Consider the following 20,824-nt stretch of genomic DNA (forward strand, 5'->3'; position numbering starts at 1 on the left):
GGTTTTGTGGCTTTCTTAATGCAGTTATTCTCGCTGGATATGGCTTTCATTACATACTCTTTACAACCAGAGTCATCCAGAGAAAGACCTGCTTTTAACTGTCCTATCAAATGTGCATCATGGATACCCTACTTTCCCTGCATTCCTTTGGAGTGTTATTTTTGCATCTTCAGAAATTAATCCAGATGTGTTCACAAGGCGTCTTTATGGACATGAACAGTACACTTTAATAATTTAGCCCAGGGGCCCATTCAATACCCAGTTTTGGTACCCAAGCCTGACAGCAGGTTGTCTAAAATGTCATGATAAATGTTGAATGATTAAGGTTTTTTTTAGGTCAACAGCTCAACTTTGGCACCTAAACTTAAAGTGGACTGGGGTTCTTGCAGGTGACATGGTTGAAATATAATTCATAGAAGGAAGTATCTCAGAAGGGGCCAGGACATTTTTGAAACGTGGTCAGAATGTACCGAAGTTACCCCAAGTTTCCATTGGGCACGTGTCTATGACATTATGTGTGCGTCGCTATTTTGCTCTGACCTCCACGCGACTGCATATCCCACCGAAAGCATTACAGGAGCAGAGCTCGCAGCCAGCTGATACAGTAGACCTCCTGAGATCTTTAGTCATATTCTCCTTGATTTTTGTGCTTCTACCATTGGTGAGTAGGCTATGTACTTAAATCCTTCAATAATGTAATGTCGATGTAGTGAAGTGAAACATGATCCGGAAACGGTACAGGGTGTTTTATTTAGAAAATTGACCGGATGAACTATGCTGTTCCTGTGTGTGACTTCCTGCGCGGCGCGATCTGCTCTGTTCAGCTTGACGCAGCTGCGGTCCGCCTCCGTCAAAAATAGACTTGCTGCGTATTCTCCACGGAGCAGAGTGGACAGCCGCTTCTGGGACACTGCTGAGATGTGCCGTGGTGCAGCGGGTGGAAACATGAACATTGACTAGAAGGGCCACAATCAGCCCGGCAACCGTAATCAGCCATGACGGTGGAATCAAGGGGTTAAAGGTGCAATATTTAAGAATTGGCCACCTGTAAAAATTCATACTCCGAACAAATAGGGGACAGCATAACACCAGAGTAACCGCTAACTGCTGCCAACTATAGTCAGGACTGGGAGCTCACAGCAGTGAGGGGATTTTGGTGTTTACACCGCTTGCACTAGAGCTTTGGACCGTGACTGGCTGGGACTGGATGGTTAGCATGTTATGTACAGTAGAAATCTCTGCAACAAAACATAGACATCAAAACATTAAATGTTATTTTTTCACTTTCTGTTGAAAATTTGAGTACATTTTTGTTTTTTCACTAAAATTCCTACATATTGCACCTTTAACTACCAAACATGAAAGCATTTGTCATTGCTTACCTCCATGCCGCAGAGAGTCACTGAGTAGCGAGTGGGACATAAAGTCTGCAGTTGTTCATTGGCTTGTCCTATAAGTAAGCACCCACTCACAATGATGCACCGCTTCTGTCTGGGCTGAGCTGCTGCCTCCCGGTCCCCAGTACACCCTCGGGCCTTATGTCCTCTTCTCCTGCTCTCTTCCCCCTCCTTTTCCTCCACATATTACTCCTTATACTTATTCCTTTTCCCATAAAATGAAGCTGCCGCTGAAACATCACATCAGTGGGGATTTGATGTTGAAGCAATGTTGGGGGGAAGTTGTGTAGAACCAAATTTTCCATTAAGTATAGGTTTTAAACACCTTTTATAGCACCGTGGTTATTAGATTTATTACTCACTGGCTCTTTCTGTGTTCCCATCATCCTAATTTTCCTGTCTCGCCCTCGTTATAATTTTCTCTTCTCAACTGTTTCTCTCCCCCTCTCCTCTGCTCACACTCTTCATCAAACAGATGACGAGTTAATAATTAAACGCAAATCCATAAAAGTGAGTTATCAGCAATAACATGATGCACCGTCTCTCTCAATCCCCTGCTCTGACATCTCCTGTCTCATCTCTTTCTCACTTTTTTTCTCTTTCAGAACTACACCCAGTACATCCCGCTGTCCATCTACGACCTGCAGACGTGGATGGGGAGCCCGTCCATTTTTGTCTACGACTGCTCCAATGCGGGCATCATTGTCAAGTCATTTAAACAGTTCGCCCTGCAGAGAGAGCAGGAGCTGGAGGTGGGCAGCTGCACAGACAAACACATACATGGTTTACAGCATGTAACAGCACAGCAGTCGTGTAGTCGGGTTAGTAGTCGGGTTGTTATCCAACACAAATAGCTGGTGTGCAGGCAAACAAGGCGAAATGAACCTCTGGTATTTATGAGTTGTTACACAAAACAAAATCCCTCACACATATACACACACACACACACACTTATATATACTGTATTTATAAGGAGGAGCTGAGAGGTGTCAGTGAGTGTTGAGTCATGATTCTTCACTCCAAATCCAGGATGTCTTCACCCTGCTGTGATCCAGCCAATCAAATGGGCAGCTGGCTGTAAATCATTGAGTCTTTCTTTAGTCTTGAGAGTACATATGCCCACACACACACACACACACACGCTCACAAACACACACACACTCTCACAGATACACACCACTACCAGCCCCAGTCCCTTCACCGCTTCATCTTTTTATTACGTTTTCTCTCTCCCGGCTACGGCATGTTATGTGAATCCTTAATGAGATGGCGCTGTCATTCATCTCAATTATTCATGGAGAAGTTTCAGCCAGACTGTAGATTAGCTGGGAAACGAGAGAGGGAGGGGAGAGCGTGAAAGGTACAGGATGAACAGTACTGAGCAGAGAGACGGGAGGTAGAGCTAAAGTAAAGGAGAGCTACTGTGAATGCTGTGCTACCTGTTAAAGTAATGGTAAAGGCAGCAGCTAAACTGCTGAGTTGCCGCAGTGTTTGACAGAAGTCGTCACAAGTGTCTCTCCACCCATAGCCTCTCCTGCTGTTTTCTGTTCAAGTTTGCAGAGGTCACGGCAGTGCTGCACTGTCAGGGCTAAAGTCAGCACTTTTATTTTGCTTAATATCAGAAGTATGATTTTTGTTGTTGTCTTGGTGCTGGTGCATTAACAGTGCCAACAGTCCCATTTTTGTATTAGTAAATAATATGGCTGATACAGGATCTTATTATCAAGAGCCATACATTATTCCATGAGAAACCGATGAAAATGTTGCCCTATTTCACAATGTTGAACAAAGTAAGAAAAAAATCCTGGACCTGTGTGATTTTCCAGAACTGCACCAAAAGTTAATAGGGTCTATTCCTGGTCGCGACCCATCCTCCAACCAACTTTGCTGGAAATTCGTTTTGTTGTTTTTGTGTAATCCTGCTGACCAACCGACCGACTGCCAAGTCAAGTACATTTTTATTTGTGTACTGCCAATTCACAACAAAACATTTTTAATGACACTTTCCGAGTGGAGCAGGTCTGGACCATAGTCTTTAATTTGTTTATTGAGACCCATCCTTTCCCCCATGAGCAAGTACTTGGCGACAGTGGTGGGAAAAGCTGTCGGCTGTTCTCCAAGAGAATAGACAGTGGTTTCTCTCTCTGTCTCATCTATCAGATGTGAAGCACCTCATGGATCTGGCTCGTAATTTGCTCACAAACAAATTAATTCACACTTAGTAGTCCGTTTAGTCTACAGCCAGTTCGCTACACCTATAGGAAGTAAAACACTTAAGATTTTCAAGTGTAGATGTGTTGATTGGTGCCAGCTACATGCCATGAGTGCTTGTAAATTGAGTGTATGAATTGACCGGATGAGTTAAATATTTTAGAAATGTAGCAATATAGTCAGCTGTCCAGTATGTAAATGATATGTTAATGAGATGTCTTAGTCTTGATATTCAGCAAAAAAGACAGAGCGTAGCAAAATCTGAAATACCAACCCACAAAGAGGAGCTATAAAAAAAAGGGAAACAACACTCATTGTTTGCAGATTGTCAAGGTGTCAAAACTGCAGCAGCAATTGTGTTTGCCTGTAGGTGGCACCCATCAGCGTATCTACATCTAAACTGCTGCTGCTGTCACCTCTCTTGACTAAAGGTGGCTCAAGTTGGACTACAGGTGCACATGTTCAGGTGTAAAACTGCTGGTACATCAACTCTGTATTTGAAAAGTATAGTCTGGTCCTGTTTTAGGGTTCTTCACATCAAAGACACTTTCGCCCTAACAACTTTATTTGAAGTTCTTTCGCCCTCTACTGGACAAATATTGATTATTAGAGCTTTAATTGGCTATGTTGACTCTTTGTGCACCAAAGAGACAATAGTGGCCACGAGTGTAGTAGTATAGAGGTGGCAAAACACAATAAGGGTCAAGTGACTTTGACTGAGATAGTAAAAGCACTCCTAGAACTATTTTCAGCAATCTCGCCACGTGTTTCAAAAACAACAGTAGCGAATGTCAACAATTTACCAACTGAGCTTTCAATGCAGTTCTGGCTAAAGTAAGACATATTCAGAGTGAACTGACCAACCTTTCATGACAAACAGCAGAACAAAGTAGGCTGTCACAGAGGAGTAGAAGTAGTGTTTAAACAGGCAGGCGGTCTGGAGCACAAGCTCCCCGTTCTTGTCGCTATTCAATACGAGATTCACTGAGTAATGGGCCACTTTGGGTTCTCCAGGCTATGGCTAAGAAGAAATTCTTAGCCTCTGTTGTCAGTTGAGTGTAGTTTTAGTCTAACCTTTGCTTTAAGGCCTGAGAATACAGCTTGTGAAGTGGGTACGGTTGGAGTATGCTTAGATATGCTGTGTGGCTGACACAAGAATGTACAAACGCTTCATCAGTCATTTTTGGAGACACTGTGTCTCCTCTTTCATAGCAAGGCATACTGTGTACTCCAAAGGTATTAGCTGCATCATTGCACAAAAAGTATGTATTTAAAGGTTGGAGCTTCTGCTCACTTGAGTCATTTTATCATCCCAGATGGGAAACTTGACTTTCAACGGGGGGTCACAACATAAGAAAAACAACACAAGTACTAAAACAACAGTTCAAAATTTAAAAAGTACAAGAATGTTTCCTCAGCATCAAAAGTTAGGAACACAAAAATACAACATAACAGTCTCTCAGATACTTAATTGAATGCATATTAAGCAGGGTTAATGCTCAGAGAACAAAGGAGTTTTTCCTGCTATTGTGCCTGAACTGGGGTACTCTGAAGCTACAGCCTGAGGGAAGAGTTTTGAACTAGGGTTTGGCCAATGATTGATCGTCCATCACAAACGGCTGATAGTCACTGACTTCTTCCCTATGTACAAACATGATTTAAAAGGTGCCCCAAGAGAAAGCACAAAAAAGTAGTGTGTCCCCTCAGAGTTGCCGTAAGGCAGGTGTTGTTGGCGTTTGTGACAAGTGGGAGAGGAAATAAAAAGAAGTATGTTGTTTCTCACTGCACTTATGTTCTGTCCCCATCCAGTTTATTATCTTCTTATTAAAGCTGCCCAGTTTGGCGAACCCAAGATGCTGGGTTGCATTGGTGGCAGCGGTGTTTCTTTCCTGCGGGTCACTGCTGTGTCTCTTTCAACTGTGCCATAATTATTTGCATTCTCTTAGCTTAGCTTCCTCAGTATAGCTAGCTTGGACATTGCCCAACCTTATTTCAGACTCCACCACGTTCAGTGGTTTGTGCAGTCTATTCTGAACCTGGACTTGTAGAGAACCTGTTGGTCAAAGATGGCCATCAGGGGGGCTGTTGGACACCACATCATCCTACCAGTCACCTTCACAATGTAACTCAGGTGGTTATTGTCCCTGATGTTTAGGTTTCCATACCAAGCACTCAGAGTCGTAAAGAAACTCTGGAATGTAACTGAGGAAGTCCCCCAATTAAATGCAGGGTAAGTTGTGTAACATCCATAAGCAATTTCACGTTTCCACCCGAGTGCCTCCCCTCCTGTTCCACTTGCACAGGAAGTGTTTAATGGGGAGGGGTAATGGAAGAAGAGGGGAGAGGCGATGACTTCCACAGACTTTTTAATCATGCAGGAGATGATCCAAGCAGGGAGTCCCCCACAATGCTCCTGCAACCGCATCACTCTGTCGCGACATTCTGTGCATGCACATGGGTGATCCTGAGTGGATATCATGCAACGATGACACACACATAATTTGTCAGCCATTTTTAAATACACACTGTTGCCACGTGCACAGTGCACCTGTTTGACATAACACGACAGGCCTGATCCCACAAGGGACTGGATTATTTGGAGATGCAGTGATTCACATGAAGACCAGAGCATGAAGGAAAAGGCTGAAGGGAAGATATGAAAGGAGGAGGAGGTGGTGGGGTTATCACTCCTCCACAGCACCATATCAACCTCCTCCATTCAGTCAGTCAGTCAGTCAGTCAGTCAGTGTGGGTGTCTGCTCTTGAGTGCTCTATTATAGGGCCACCGGCTTCCTTTTAAATATCTCATCATTTCCTGCGTGCACTCAGCAAACATGCTCCCTGCATTAGCTGCAGGGCTGAAAGAGGTGTGTGTGTGTGTGCCCTGCAGCACTCACAGCCAGGACACGCTGGGCTGTAAGAGCCTGGTGTGTGTGTGTTGTGGGTTAGGTATTTGTGTTGCCGGTGTTTCCAGGATGCTCACATTAAGCCGGCCGGCTCCCTCTATCTTTTCAATGAATAATTAATGCACGGCAGTAAAAAGTATTGCTCGACCAGAGTTGCATTTTGGTAGCCCCGCATGCACGTGCATGACTACGCCCTTCTGCTGTGATTGTGTGTTGTTACATCTGAAACCCTTCCTCCCTTGGAGTAATAGTCTCATAAATTAGTGTCACTTTTTAAAAAAAGAAATTCTCAGAAATACAATTGTACCCTGATATCCCCAGAGGAAGAGAGAGAAAAGAAAGCTGTCATGGTGATTTTCATGGTAATTTGCGAGATTACAATATGCTAATGTGATAATTACAGTGGATGCTTGGCATTAATCAGCTTCTGCTGGCAATGTTGTCGTATTTACCGATAGGATTACTGCGGCACTCCGTCTCACGCTTTCTCCAAATTTCTTTCGGGAGACAATGTTCTTCTTAGGTTGACACAACGAGAGGCTTTAGAAACGCGCTCCGCTTTGTTTGTGGTGTCGCTCTCCGCGAGCGAGTCGACATTTTCCTCATTAGAGAGAGAGAAGAGGAATTATGTTACAAGAAGACTGGCACAGATCCATTCGAACGGCAACAGGCGGGCTCCCACTCATGCCTGCAAGCATTTCAAAGAGAAATGAGATATGCATGTTGATAGAAAAAGAGACACATGCACAGTTACATACATTATTATACTTCCACTCATTAGTAAAAGGCTATTCTTCTGGATTTTTATTATCATGATTTATTCATGTATGTGTGCAGATCTTCTTATAGAAAACAGTTCTGTAAATAGTAAGATCTGAGCTTCAGCGGCTGGGGCCTTTCTTCCACCACTTATTATAGAGTCAGCTAATGAGTTATTGAACTAGCAGAGAGCAGGAAGGCTGTGCAGTATATGTACAGGAACAGGGAGGCATTACATAAATCCACAGTGTCTCATCACAAGCCTTCTTTTGCTGCTTGATTGGCTTAACTGAAACAAAGATTGAGCATTTGAATCAGGTCATAGCAGTTTTATGAATAGAACACAAAAGCTTTTCGTGACTTTTTTTGTCTTCTTTTTTTCAAGTGAATTTTTTGAGGCCCCACAGAAGGGATCCGCATTTTTTTCCTGTCCTGTTTGCCGAGCAGCGTTCTGGATCATTTGTTTTTCGCCTTAGGTAGTGTGGGTTTACCCCAACTTGTATCAGATTCTGGAGGCCCAATTTTATAGACCAAACAGCGAGTATATTTCTAAAGAAAATTATCGATTAATCACCAATGAAAATAATTGTTAGTTGCAGCCCTTAAGAAAAGTGTTCTTGTGCTTATCTGCAATATTCTTAAACTATATCTCTATCTATACTTATATGACTGGGCTATCATTGTGTTCTACCACTCGGTGACAGACACTGGCCGCGTTTCCCAGATTCGATCGTTCTTAAGGACTTAAGAAGGCTCTTAAGAAGGGTTCGGCTAAGAAGGAGCGCTAAGATACGGGTGTTTCCCAGATGCGTTCTTAACTGCCTTCTTAGGAGAACCTGAAGATCAAGCCAAAGAAGCTTCTTAAGAAGCTCTTAGTGGGAGCTGTCCACCGCGGTGCTGCTGAAACTGAATCAATCGATGCCAGGCAGATCGATCACCCACCTCTTTATCAGCGCATAAGTGTGTGTGTGTGTGTGTGTGTGTGCGCTGTCAGACCGGGCTGTCCAGGCAAAGAGATCCAACGGCCGTTGGATCTCCGCACGGGGCAGCCGGTACTTTGCCTGGACAGCCCGGTCTGACAGCACGTCCAGTGCGGAGAAGTGCTGACGCACGTATGCATTTATGTAAACCGTCTGGCTTCGCGCACGGCGACGCTGTTGGTTCGCAGGGAGAATGTGCTGTATTGCAGCCGTGGTTTCTCACACGCGCGGACTTTGGCAACGCATTTATATAGAGTAGCAGGTGAAGCCTCTCTGGATGAGGTTCAGCTGAGTTTAATACATCTGTTTCCTTGATATCTGTGAAATGCCACAGGGTTGTTGTTTTTTTTATGTGTAGTACTATAAACTCATATATGCAGATGTTGTGGAAAACTTAAACGTGTAATTCAATAAAAAGGTTTTTTTTCATCTACCATTTTCTTATTTTTTTTTCTTGCGCCAGTGGTCCGCAGCTATGAGCACATTTCAACACTGAGCATTGTTTTATTATTTCGCAAAGTGGAGGATATAAATTTCCCTGACGCGGCTTGATCACTGAGCATTCGGTCACTAAGAAGGCTGTTAAGAGTGGGTCAGCTCGTTCTTACATTTCCTTCTTAGTGAAAGATCTTCTTAAGCTAAGAGCGACTCTGGGAAACACATCCTTCTTTCACAGCGTTCTTAAGAGCGCTCCTAAGAAGATCTTAGCACTTAAGAGCTTCTTAACGAATCTGGGAAACGCGGCCAATATCTGCTCCTTCTCCGACGTCCTACTTGTAGCTCTAAAAGTGTTTGCAAACACAGAAAGAGTTTCAGCACTTGAAGCAACATTTAACACTGCAGTAAACAGCTGTTCAGGGTGTCTACAAGCTCTTCAAGGTAACGGTAACAGTTTGCGATTTATGCCGACATACTTATCTACAGTGAGGAACGCAAGGTGTGTGATATCAAATCACAGCCTTTTGCATTGCACACAAATGTTTTAGATCAAACTGAAATTGGCACATTGCAACTGTCGGAAGAGGCAACATTGGTGAGATTGAGTTCTGAAAACCGGTTCTGCATTGGAAGGAGCTGAAAATGTTCCAAATAATAAGCCAATTTTTTAGTGCAGGAATTTGTTAAACAAATTGAAGTAGAATCAAAATCAAAATCAGCACAATCCAAATAATAATCAAATTGTCGGTCACATATTGAGTCCAGTTGTTCTCATGCAGCCGTCGCCAAACTGTGAGGCAGAGAGGACTGAAGATAAATGCTTTGCTGCTACAGTATAGTGCTGGCAAAACAGGGAGAAGAAGAAAAAAAAGATGGCATACTTTACTCATCCCACTAGGGGTAATTATTTTTCCTCATTCTGTTGTTATTTTACGCACACATTGGCCTAAAATACACACATGCATAAACAGCACCTATACACATGTATTAATGTATGGAGAGATGCAAAGGAGCTGCCATGTTGCGAGGTGCCCCGAGCAGTTATGTATCGTATCCTCCGCTTAGCAAGTCCCAACAGACTGAGCACATGCTAGACCCAGTAGTGAGAGAAAGTGTTCGTGAGAACGTGAGGCAAATGATGAGCCAACTCTGACTGCTCTGCAAGTCATGGGTGGGAAAACGTGTCTCACTAGGATTCATCCAACAGTGTTTGACCAGTAACTCTCTCATTGCTCTTTCTCTCCCATTGTGACATTGTCGTGATGATTAATTATTGTCGAGCCAACGCATGATGTCATAATGTAAATCACTGACACCTGATGATCTAAATCCAACATGTTGTGATGTGCCTCGTTTTGGATTCATTTAGTAACTTTAGTAAGCCTAAATAAATGGCCTCCACATTGTAATCCAGCCCCTCTGCTCTAACCCTTTTGTACTACCTTCTCACTTGCAAGTTCTATCATCAATTCAATAGTTGATCGTAAAAAACAAAACTAAAAAAATAATGTAATAGTTTCTTGCAATTTTAGGTGAGGTTACCTTTTATAATAAAATGTATGAAGTTTGATAGTAGGGATGTCTCAATCAAGTTTTCTTGCCCTGATCCTGAGCAGAGCAGAGCCCTGATCCTGAGCCTGAATCAGATGAATAGGGTCCAATCAGATACTTATAATTACCTTAATTATGATTAAATATGTATCTGACATATTGGAATAACAGTTGTAGCCAGTTGAATCTGACACACCTTATTTTTCACGAGTTATGGTACTCAAATGCTGAAGGTCCTGATTCAAAACCACCTAGTTTAAATAATGTTAATATGCTATTACTATTACTGTGAAAAACGAGTATTGAAACCATTTCTAATGTTCAGTATTGATATGTTTTGATATTTTGATGCTTTTGCCAACACTTATATTAATAAAAGAATGCAACCCCTGAAATTGTAATCCAGTTGAGAAACAATGCATCACTCGGAAGATGTTGAGACGTCAAAAAAAACTTGCTTGTGTGCTGATGTTGCAGGATGCAGCCTCTTCTCTCACAAACAATCTTTGGACGAGTACAGTCACGCAAACGAACAACAGCAAAGTTTCATTATGTTTCTCAACAAGTTACTCACAGAATTGTTGTTGGTTAGCCACAGCTGAGATGACCTGCTGCCAAAGCTTACCAATCCCTCCAAGCTAAAAAATGAGAAGCTGCTATCTGAATGGTTTGTTTACTCCTCTTTGCTCATAAGAAAAAGAGAAGAGAAATAAATAATTCAATAACAGATATGTTGCTGCTAAAACTATGGAAGTTCGAGTATTTTGTCAATCTCTGCGTCTGAACGAGGAGTCAGTGGCACTGCCGCACCCAAGTATTGCTTCCCATTCAGACACACACATACACATTACTTGTTTGGGCTTTCTTCACCTACAGATGTTAGCATCAGATGTGTGTAAACACACTGTCTATTTCAATCGATCTAATTACTGAACTAGTTAACCACAATCCCAGAATCCCTCACAAATCGTGTAATTTTGAGAGTTGTTGAGTTGTTGAATTTTGAGAGAGATCCGCTATAAACATCGCAAAACTCTTTCTGACACATCTCTAAGTTGTTTGTGCCTTCTTGCAAATTCGGCATCAAATACAACACATTAAGTTGTTTCCTTACTTTTAAAAATGCTAGTTTGTTGTGGCATCACTGAACCAGTGTCTGCTTCCATGTCTTAGATGTGTCTTAGCTGCCAACACTTAGCAGCTGTTTGAAGACACTGTTTCAACTGATTAAACCAATTACACAAAATTATGAATGAAGACAACATTTTATTGACTGTAAGCATGTCAAATCTTTCATATGCTGTAAACGGTAATCAATATTGACATCTTCCTTGTTGCCCATGGAGAAAGTCCCCAGACTCTCTTGAATATTGCTTAATTTTGTGAGTTGTTGAGTTAAGAGAAACTTTATAAACTTTGTGAAATGCTGTCTGCAACAAATTCTTCATGAATTTTTCTTTTGGTTTTGGCTATACATAAAGTTCTTTCTTTCTTTGTGTAAAAAAACATTATGTTGTCCCAGTGATGGACGTGTTGATGTGCATATCGAGTGGGGAAGTGAGTTTTGATCACATGTGGTCACTCAAGATACATGCTTAAACCCACTTGTGATCAGATCACTCAGGACGGATGCCATACCGGGTCTGAAGCGCTTCTAAAATAGATTTTTATTCTCAGAAACTGGGCCTGACAGGAAGAATGTGGGAGCCAGCACAATTGGAGACCTCCCAAACACTGACCAATTAAATGTCAAACGTTTGCTCCAAAAATCTTTTGATTCTCAACCCACATTGAGCTCGCTCTAAATACCTAATTCCTGCAGGGCTAGTTTTAATTTGTCTTTTCCTCCAAATTTAGGCCTGTGAAACTGTGATGTTATGTTGTGTAGTCATAGGAAGACGAGCGAGAGTCTTAACTATAATCTGACATGTCATCAGCAAAAATCTCACCAACAATAATGGATTTTCCCTCTCATTGACATTATCAGGTGTAGAGCTGTTGGCACAGTAATGGAATCAAATTCAAGAGCTGCTGTCAGTGAAAAAAAAAATTGTCCTCAGAGACGATTAAAAATGAATAGGAAGCATGATGCAGTGTTTCTTGGAAGAATAGAGAGTTGTGTTTTGATGACAAGAGGAAATAACTATAACATTATTATTATTATTATTATTATTATTATTATTATTATTAATATTATTATTAACAAAAGCAATAATAATGATAATAATAGTAATAGTGACAATAATAATGTCAGCAATAGGAACAATAACAATAACTATGACGATAATAATAATAATAATAATAATAATAATAATGATCTCCCTCTCTAATTTGTTACCCAGATAAGGTAGATTCGCAAAATAAAAGCAGCAACCGACAGCAGTCAGAGATGATAAAGGAAAGTCTTGGATTACTGCCTTCATTAAGACTCACAGCTCATTAAAGTCTACTCAGCAAAAGACAGAAACCATATTGAACTCTCAGCAAACAAATCAACAGTACAACAGCACAATGAACACATAAATAGTCAAGAGCTCCGAATATAATTAAAGTTTTACATCATATGCAAGCCCCTTCTATTTTTCACGTTCGCAAGTATCGACTGAGCCGTCCCACAGTGAGGTAATAACGAGCTAATCCCGTTTTTAGAATAGACGGGAGGATATTTTACCACTGAAGACTGCCTGCTAAGGGGGCCAGCAGGAGGAATATTTCCTCCCTGGGATCAATAACCTATCACATTACCATTACGTTCTTAAAATGTCTCTTGCATTGCGTCAATTATAATGTTTTGCCTGGAAGCACACAGTGGCAAACCTACAAAAAACAGTTATTTGTATCTTCTGCAGTCAAATTTCCTGTTTTTATGCAACAAAGGGAGAACAAAACAAAAATAAGTCTTTGATTGCTCATCCCACGCTGACCATTACGGAAGCAAACAGTTGGACGCATTGTCTGCTTCAGTTTTTAGTGAATTTTCTTGCCCAAGTTCTTTAATTTTCATTGTGGTACACAGCCGCTTAATGGAGAAGTTCAGTTAATAAATAAAAACAATACTATAACTGAGAATGAGCTCACTCATGAGGACATACATTTCAGACCTCAGTGAAGTCTGTTGTGGAAAAAGCTGACAAATGATTAAGTGGATAGTTGGTTTGTCCTTCTGGAAAAGTTTTCTCGGAGCGATGAGATGAAGCCAAAATCTGACAAACACAAACAGCTTGCAACAATAATGACAACAGTTGGAGCAGGCTTACGTAGGTGGTAACAGGGTGCTAAAGCCTTCACCTGTTGCTTCTGCTGGACATTTGGACAATCTCACACTTGGACTTCAGATTAGTTTTCTAACTTGTTTTCACTTCAAGTATCAAGATGCCAAAGTTGTTTTTGTTCTCCATGCCTCCCTCCGTCATTACTTATCCTTCTATATCGGTCTGCAGCTGCCACTCTTCAGTCTGTCTCCGACCTATCATTTCATGTCTTATCTGGTCTTTGGCTCGAGTTTATCCTCCTGTCTGCTTCTATAGTCCTGTCACCTTGCTACTCATTGCTTTGTCTGTACTCTGATCTTTTTAGTATCCCAGCAAAACCAGGATTTGTCCAATTTCTAGCTACTGAAACACCAGAGCAAACAAGAAAAACCATCAAGAAGACATCAACAACGACAACAACAACTTCCACATTTTAAAAAATAGCAGCAGCTTAGCTCAAAGCTATTTTTTGATAATTGTGTCTCCACGTCAGTGTGTGCTGAGTCCTCTGACAGACACAAACACTGACCACAAACAAGTTTCACCTCTTTAAAGTCAGGTTGTCTGGTACCCAGCTCCTCTACTATGTCTGTCACACTGTCATTCAGTTCCCCAGACGATGGGTCAGGTTGTGGAGCAGCTCAATAATTCAGTGTTTTGGGTCTGAAACCCAGATTCATACTGACATTGTTTTCTGTGCCTGTTGCAGCCTGACTCCTGACTTTTTAAAATATCTCTGGATATTTACTTACTTGCGCAAGTGTTAATTTGCCCCAAAAAGCCAGATTACTGTACTGTACATTAGATATAAGCCAGCGAGCAACAGTTGGCACTGAGGGTGTGTGTCTGTGCGTTGAATTATGTCAACCTCTCACTCAACTCAGCACTCATCGGAGATTCTGGTTCTCTCTCTTCATGAAGTAAAGTATATGTCCTCTCCAGCTCCAGTCGACAGCCAACATAATGAACACCTGACAATGGTGGTCACCTCCACAGATCACTGCTGCAGTTCCAAAATGTAAAAAGTAATCTCCAAGCTCCCCTGATGTTGTTAGACAGCTCTGGATCAGAGCAGAATCTGATGTGACTTATTCCTCCAGGAGGTCTTGCTTTTCACCTGACTCTCCTCTAGAGCTGGCCGGCTCTGTGCAACTGCAGCGGCTATTCTCCTGCTCCACCTGGCCCTCCCCACACAGAACTATAATATGCAATATGTCTTTTGTTTTTGTTCTGATAGACAGATAGAAGTGGCAGAAATGATATATTCTGTGTTTATAGAGGAGACCAAGAAGAGATATTATGTGTACAGAATAAACCAGCAAAACAAATCACATTATGTACGAATTATGATGACAAAATGATGACTGATACCTGTAGATTGTAAAGCATATGTAAAGAGTACACTGCCATGTCTTGTCTATTTAGGTGGCAGCCATCAATCCCAGCCACCCGCTCGCCCAGATGCCTCTGCCGCCCTCAATGAAGAACTGCATCCAGCTGGCTGCCTGCGAGGCCAGCGAGCTGCTGCCCATGAACCCCGACCTCCCCGCTGACCTCTTCACCTCCTGCCTCACCACACCCATCAAGATCGCCCTCCGATGGTAATCTTTCTCTGAAACGTTCTTTCCCCTCTCTCTGCTACAACAGTTTCACAGTCCACATTTAAAATCTGAAACGTAGAGGAATTCCAGATGGTGCATTCAGCGTCTGTCCTACATTCATGCTGAGGTAATGGTGTAGCTGGGATGACTGCTCGTAACTGTTACCATTTAAACAGTGTCTCTTATTAATGAACCCAAACAGGCCTTAAACAGCAGGGGGAGAAACTTAAAATGTATACACAGAGGCTGTATGGTTATAGTCTTTCTCTGTAGGTGAGAAAATGTTAAATATGTTTTTTACTTTGAAAGAATTTTAAAAACTTTTCTGCTCATTATAGTTCAATTTAACTGGGGCTTACTGATCCTGTATGAATCTCTTTTGACCAGAACACAGTGTTTTCAGGTTATTGTAATTAATTTGAGGTTATAATTAATAAATCATCATAATCTAAACGTAATGTTGAGATTTATGGATTCATTTTCAGCTAGATAATGCTTTATTTCCCTGAAACTGTCATACAAAGGAACACAGTTACTGTAGTCAAACCTGCCACTTGTCGGCGGCAAGTTAGACACGCTGAGGACGCAGTGATGTGTCCTGTCCACAGAGCAGCTGAGCTCCCACCGTGCTCTGTATTCGGTTATGATGAGAAATATTCAGCTCTGCTGAAAAATATAAACAGACATCATCCATCATCTGCAGAGTCGTCTCTAGTAAACAGGTGAAAGATATTCAGGCAAATGTGTTTCATTTGGGAGACTTGGCTGATACAGTGGCCTGATGTAAATGCAGCCTGATGCATCATTCAGAGGACTGTACTGGTGGAGTGTCAAGTTAAACCACAGGAGCACACGGGTTACATCAGCCCGTCAGCTGTGTGTGTGGCACACTGAGCATGTGGGGCTTGCACACCCCGGCAAAGGTGATTGCATCACTTCTGATTCCCTGTCAACAACACACACACACACACACACACACACGTCATTCATGTTCTATACACACACATGTGCTGTAACTCCAGGTCCTGTATGTACAGGCTGTTATCTCTGACAGAACTGAGAGCTGATGAGAGCAAATTAGGCCATTCTCAGTGTTAGCGCTGCGTACTTGACTTGACTTTGATTTCTTGGTCCGATTCTCAGTCTTATTCTTTGATCATATTTTCGTGATTCGCTAACGCTCATATATTGTTTTTATTCCAAGTTTCTATCTGCTCCAGCGGCTGAGAAATGAAGGTTTTAGTCAACACTGACAATTCTGTCAAGAAAACCAACACCTTAGGTTTTAGAATGCTTTTTTAATGGGCGCCCCGTCTCTTAATAGGTTAACACAAGATGCATCATTCAGAGGACTGTACTGTCAATTCTTTTTTCAAGAATTTTAAAAAACATGTTTTAGTCTACAAACGTGTTGATTCTTCTTCTTCTTCTTCTTGTACTTGGGGGGCTGGCTGAAATTTTGGCCCGGTCACACCACAAATTAAAAAACATGGCTCTTAAAAACCTCTAAACTAACCTGCATTTAGCTGACAGTTAGCCAATGATAACTGACAGAGATGCAGCTAGCTTAAAGAGTTTTTGCGACAGACTACCACAAGTATATTCCGGGCTTTCTAGCGGTTAGCTCATTAACTTTGAGTAATCACTTCATCACAAATGTTTGTATAATTAAATCACAGTTCTACTTGCTTAGATTTGAAGATGTGGCAATATCGGATTCCAACAGTGCGTGCAACACTAAAGTTCAGATTTTCAGGTATGTCCCAGGGCATTTAAAGTTTTTTTTCTTTTTTTTAATAGTAGACATGCACTTTATCCCTTAAACCTGGGCTTTACCTACCGTGAAATTTCAACATAATAGATACATTTTATGTAGCTACTTTGATTTCAAGGTCTTAGTATATGTTAATGGTGTTGTTTATGTTGATAACACTTCTGTTTTTTCTATTTGGACAAGTCAAAATGGCTGCAGTGGAAAAGGCCTATTTAGTTGTCTGTGTGTCTTTTTAGAAGGGTGTAGAGTCAGCTCTATGTATTTCTCACATTATTGTTCTTTGCTTTTGGTCTGTTATTTTCACTTTACCTTCATGCACGCAACATGATAACATTTCTTTATGAATTACCCCGACCGGACGACTGAGAACTTTCATCAACAACATGATAACATGCTTTCCAGCGACGAGAGAGATGACGAGAGAGATGGAGTGTGTTAAAATAAAATCGCAGACAAATAACAAAATGTGAGAAAGACACCACCAGCACATCATCACCCACTGGGTTTAAAGAGATTTTTGGAGAAGCTGAGTATGTCATCTTCCATGCACAGTGTAGTAGCATACAGTACAGACAATATCTGCAAGTTCCTTTGGTGCCATAAATCATTACTTACATCATTACTGCACAGTTTTTTTGCGTTTTAATGACTGAATTCACTTTGTGCACACATAAAGTCACAGAGGTGATTTAATACACTTTCCACTCAAAATTTGAAAGAAGCTGCTAACTTTTTTTAAAGTGTGTAAGTGAGAATGACAGGTTGCCTTCAGGAAGTGCCCCACAGCTCGCTGAATGTTTTTTCTCTGCCAGAAATGTTGAAGAGTTTCGTTTATCTTCCTCTGCTCTAAATCCACATCCCACCGTGACCTTCAGCATAATGAGGTCTCAGGATTATGCCATTAATATTGATATCCCTTACCAACATACCATTCTGAGAACAAGTTGCTAAAAGCCTGCTGGATGATATTGACTGAACTATTCCTTAATACCCTCTGCCTCCAAAAATGGATGTTGTGGCTTGCAGAGAAATTTTGGGACTGATCGTTCATATTAATGGCTCGGACTTCAGTGGTTTGTGCGAATGAATATAATGTGTTGATCTGTAATGAATCGGGGGAAATTCAGTCATATATTACTGTATATATGCATTATATATGAAATTTCCTCACAGCCCAGTATAGTTTGATAAGCTAATTTAGCATTAATGATACAGTACATAAACACGAAGCTTCAAAGGAGAATAATTACAGTTATTACTCATTATTCATTAACTCAAAGAACACAATATAGAAATAGATCGAATACATATTAATCTGACAGAAGAAAAACATGTATCTGCTCAGTATAAGTGTGTATTTCTATTAAAGAATTGCATTGTTTATCTTTGAAATCCATATCGACAAATCCAATCATTTATTTTTGGTATTTAGTTTTCCCTCTTGAGATCTCTAATGAAGGTATATTCAAGAAAAACTACCTTCCGCAACTTTGGAAAGAAGAAATAACACATTCTTCCACCTGAATGCTGAATTCATGATAAAACACACCCTGTCTTCAGTGGTGTTATTGATATAACGTTTCTCAGTCTGGTCTGACTCGTAGCTTGTGGTGGCTAATGGCAGCTAACATTTACAAACTTTAAAGTGACATATTGTAACTTTTTTACTTTTAAAATAACATCTTCAACATCATTTAGATGGTACAGTGTCTTGTAATAGGGTGACTGGTGCCTCTGTCACGGCCACACATTATTTCTACATAATGTTGCTTTAAATGATATTGTGAAACTGACGTTATAGATTCAGTTCACTGAATCACAGTTTTTCTCTCTCTGCACCACTGTTACACTAAGTCATAGAAGTTACCGTCATCCCATAATTGTCACTTGTGGCCTCAGTAGCGCTGCTCAGCAGAAGTTACATAAATTGGCTTTAAAGTGGAGGCATTCAAGGCAATCACTGTGTGCCACTGGGAGCCACATTGCTAATTCCAGACATATACAGCTGCTGTTCAGTGTCCTCCTTTCAGGTTTGGTAGAGAATAACAATTTGATTAGGAATAGTCCCAGTGCTCGAGAAAAACCTCCACACCAGATTAAACATGCCAGCTGTGGCCTGCATCTGTACCAACCTGCCCTCCAGCTTTCACAGAGACCTGGAAATCTTCTCCAGTGTCTTAAGATGCAGGAGATCCCTTTCAACACTTCTCCCCCTCCTCCTGATATTCACATAGTTTGTTGCTGCCTCTCTTCCTCCCTTATTATTTTCTAAATAAAGACATGTCTAGCTGTCTTCTCCTTAATTTTCAAACAGCCCTAGAGTGAGTAGAAGCGAGAAAATGAGGAGGGCATAAGGTGGAGTTTGGCAGGGTTAGAGTGGGCGGATGGAGGGATTCAGTGATGTACCCGCTTACCTTGGCTTTAAATCTTTAATGAGATGCATTGAGGGATTGATGATGAGGTTTACACAGAGAGGGAGAGAGAGAAAGAGAGTGAGAGGGAATCAGGTGGGGAGAGCAAGGCAGAGAGAGTGCATGTGTACCTTTCATTGCTCTGCTGAGCAGAAAATCATTACTGATGGAGCGCCATCTTCAAGGGATTTCCCCACTGCTGCGATGGATGGGGAGGGATGGAGGAGGTGAGCATCTGAAAATAGAGAGGGAGGAAACGGAATGAACCCAGGGGTTTGCAGGGTAAGGAAGTAAAAAGGAACACCGGATGAAGGAATAAAAGCTCAGGGTGCGTCAGCAGTCTAGTGGTACATTTAGACTGTCAGTTGGTCGACCGCTTGGTTCAGTGGAAAATACCAAGATGCAGTGTTGCAGATCCTCAGAGGATGAATCCTGAAGACTTTCGTGATCCCCTAACTTTTCATCTAGCACCACTAGCAGGTCAAAGTTCTTAATGATCCAGTAAAATATATCCACACAAAGAACTAAATTAGCTACTATGGCTGTGCTGTCACAAAGGGATGTAATTCAAACTAATAAGATCTAACAGCCAATTTGTTCCAACTACTTCAAACATAATCCATGTAGTCTATATCTATACTACTTTGTGGAATTGATGTGCTTCCTTGATTCACACTGCCTCTAATGCCAAACTTGACAAACTCAACTTTAGATTAGTTTTTTAATGTTTCTGCAGGCAGGTTCATTTTTAATAACCCAGTTTACTTGTAGTCAAGAATTGGACACAAGGTCTTTGATGATTTGGTGTTATGGTAATCTGTTTAGCGCAGCAAGGTAATTATCCTCCATTTTGTCCTCACGAAGAAACTAACAATTACATTGTTCACTATTACAAATAAAGGTGGCATTTACCATTTCAGAGTGATGAAGTGTTTTACTAGCAAGAGGCAAGGGCTGTATACAACCCTTGTGCAACTAGTCAGGGCAGATTAAATTGAATATTTTTCCACATTCCAGCAGTAGTTTGAAAAATACTGTTTCCGGACAATGTCCTGTAAAATGACCTTGATAAACACCTCCTTTTTTCCTACAGTACCACCACCATGAAATTAATTTACTCAATGACTTTTGGATGGATGATTATGAAATTTGGTTCAAACATTTATGCTGTCTTCAGAATGAACAGTAATAACTTTGGTAATTGGTCAAAATGTCACCAATGCTTTAGTTTAAATGCCTGCAAAATGACATTCCTGATAGTATTAGCTGTCCAACATGTTAACAGTCGTTTTAACATGGATGGGAACGCATACATTAGGAGTACTGTGCTGCCCCAGAAGCAAATATGGCTTTTACTTTTTAAAGAGCCACATTTGGCCACTCTTGAAAAATATAAAGATCGTCTAGGACGAACCTTGTACCATCATTGCCAGGCAGACGTGAGGGTGCAGCACCTCTGTTATTCAACCCTTTAGGGGAGAATCAGGCAGCAGCAATGAATCTCTGCAGAATGCAAAGCAGGCTGAGCCAACTCCTCAGCATGTG

The 20,824-nt window shown here is 41.3% G+C and overlaps 1 protein-coding gene across 5 annotated transcripts in view; it reads left to right on the plus strand.

The window, feature by feature from the left end:
• rptor (regulatory associated protein of MTOR, complex 1) overlaps window positions 1-20,824 on the plus strand; it is a 197,297-nt gene that overhangs the window by 65,981 nt on the left and 110,492 nt on the right. For all 5 annotated transcript variants that reach the window (XM_084342522.1, XM_084342524.1, XM_084342523.1 and 2 more), the window contains exons 6-7: window positions 2,003-2,149; window positions 14,919-15,094. In XM_084342522.1, coding sequence (XP_084198648.1) covers window positions 2,003-2,149; window positions 14,919-15,094 — 323 coding nt within the window. The remainder of the gene's footprint in view (window positions 1-2,002; window positions 2,150-14,918; window positions 15,095-20,824) is intronic.

The sequence above is a fragment of the Pagrus pagrus genome (genome assembly GCF_965226575.1).
Source record: "Pagrus pagrus genome assembly, chromosome: 2".
NCBI classification, from domain to species: domain Eukaryota; kingdom Metazoa; phylum Chordata; class Actinopteri; order Spariformes; family Sparidae; genus Pagrus; species Pagrus pagrus.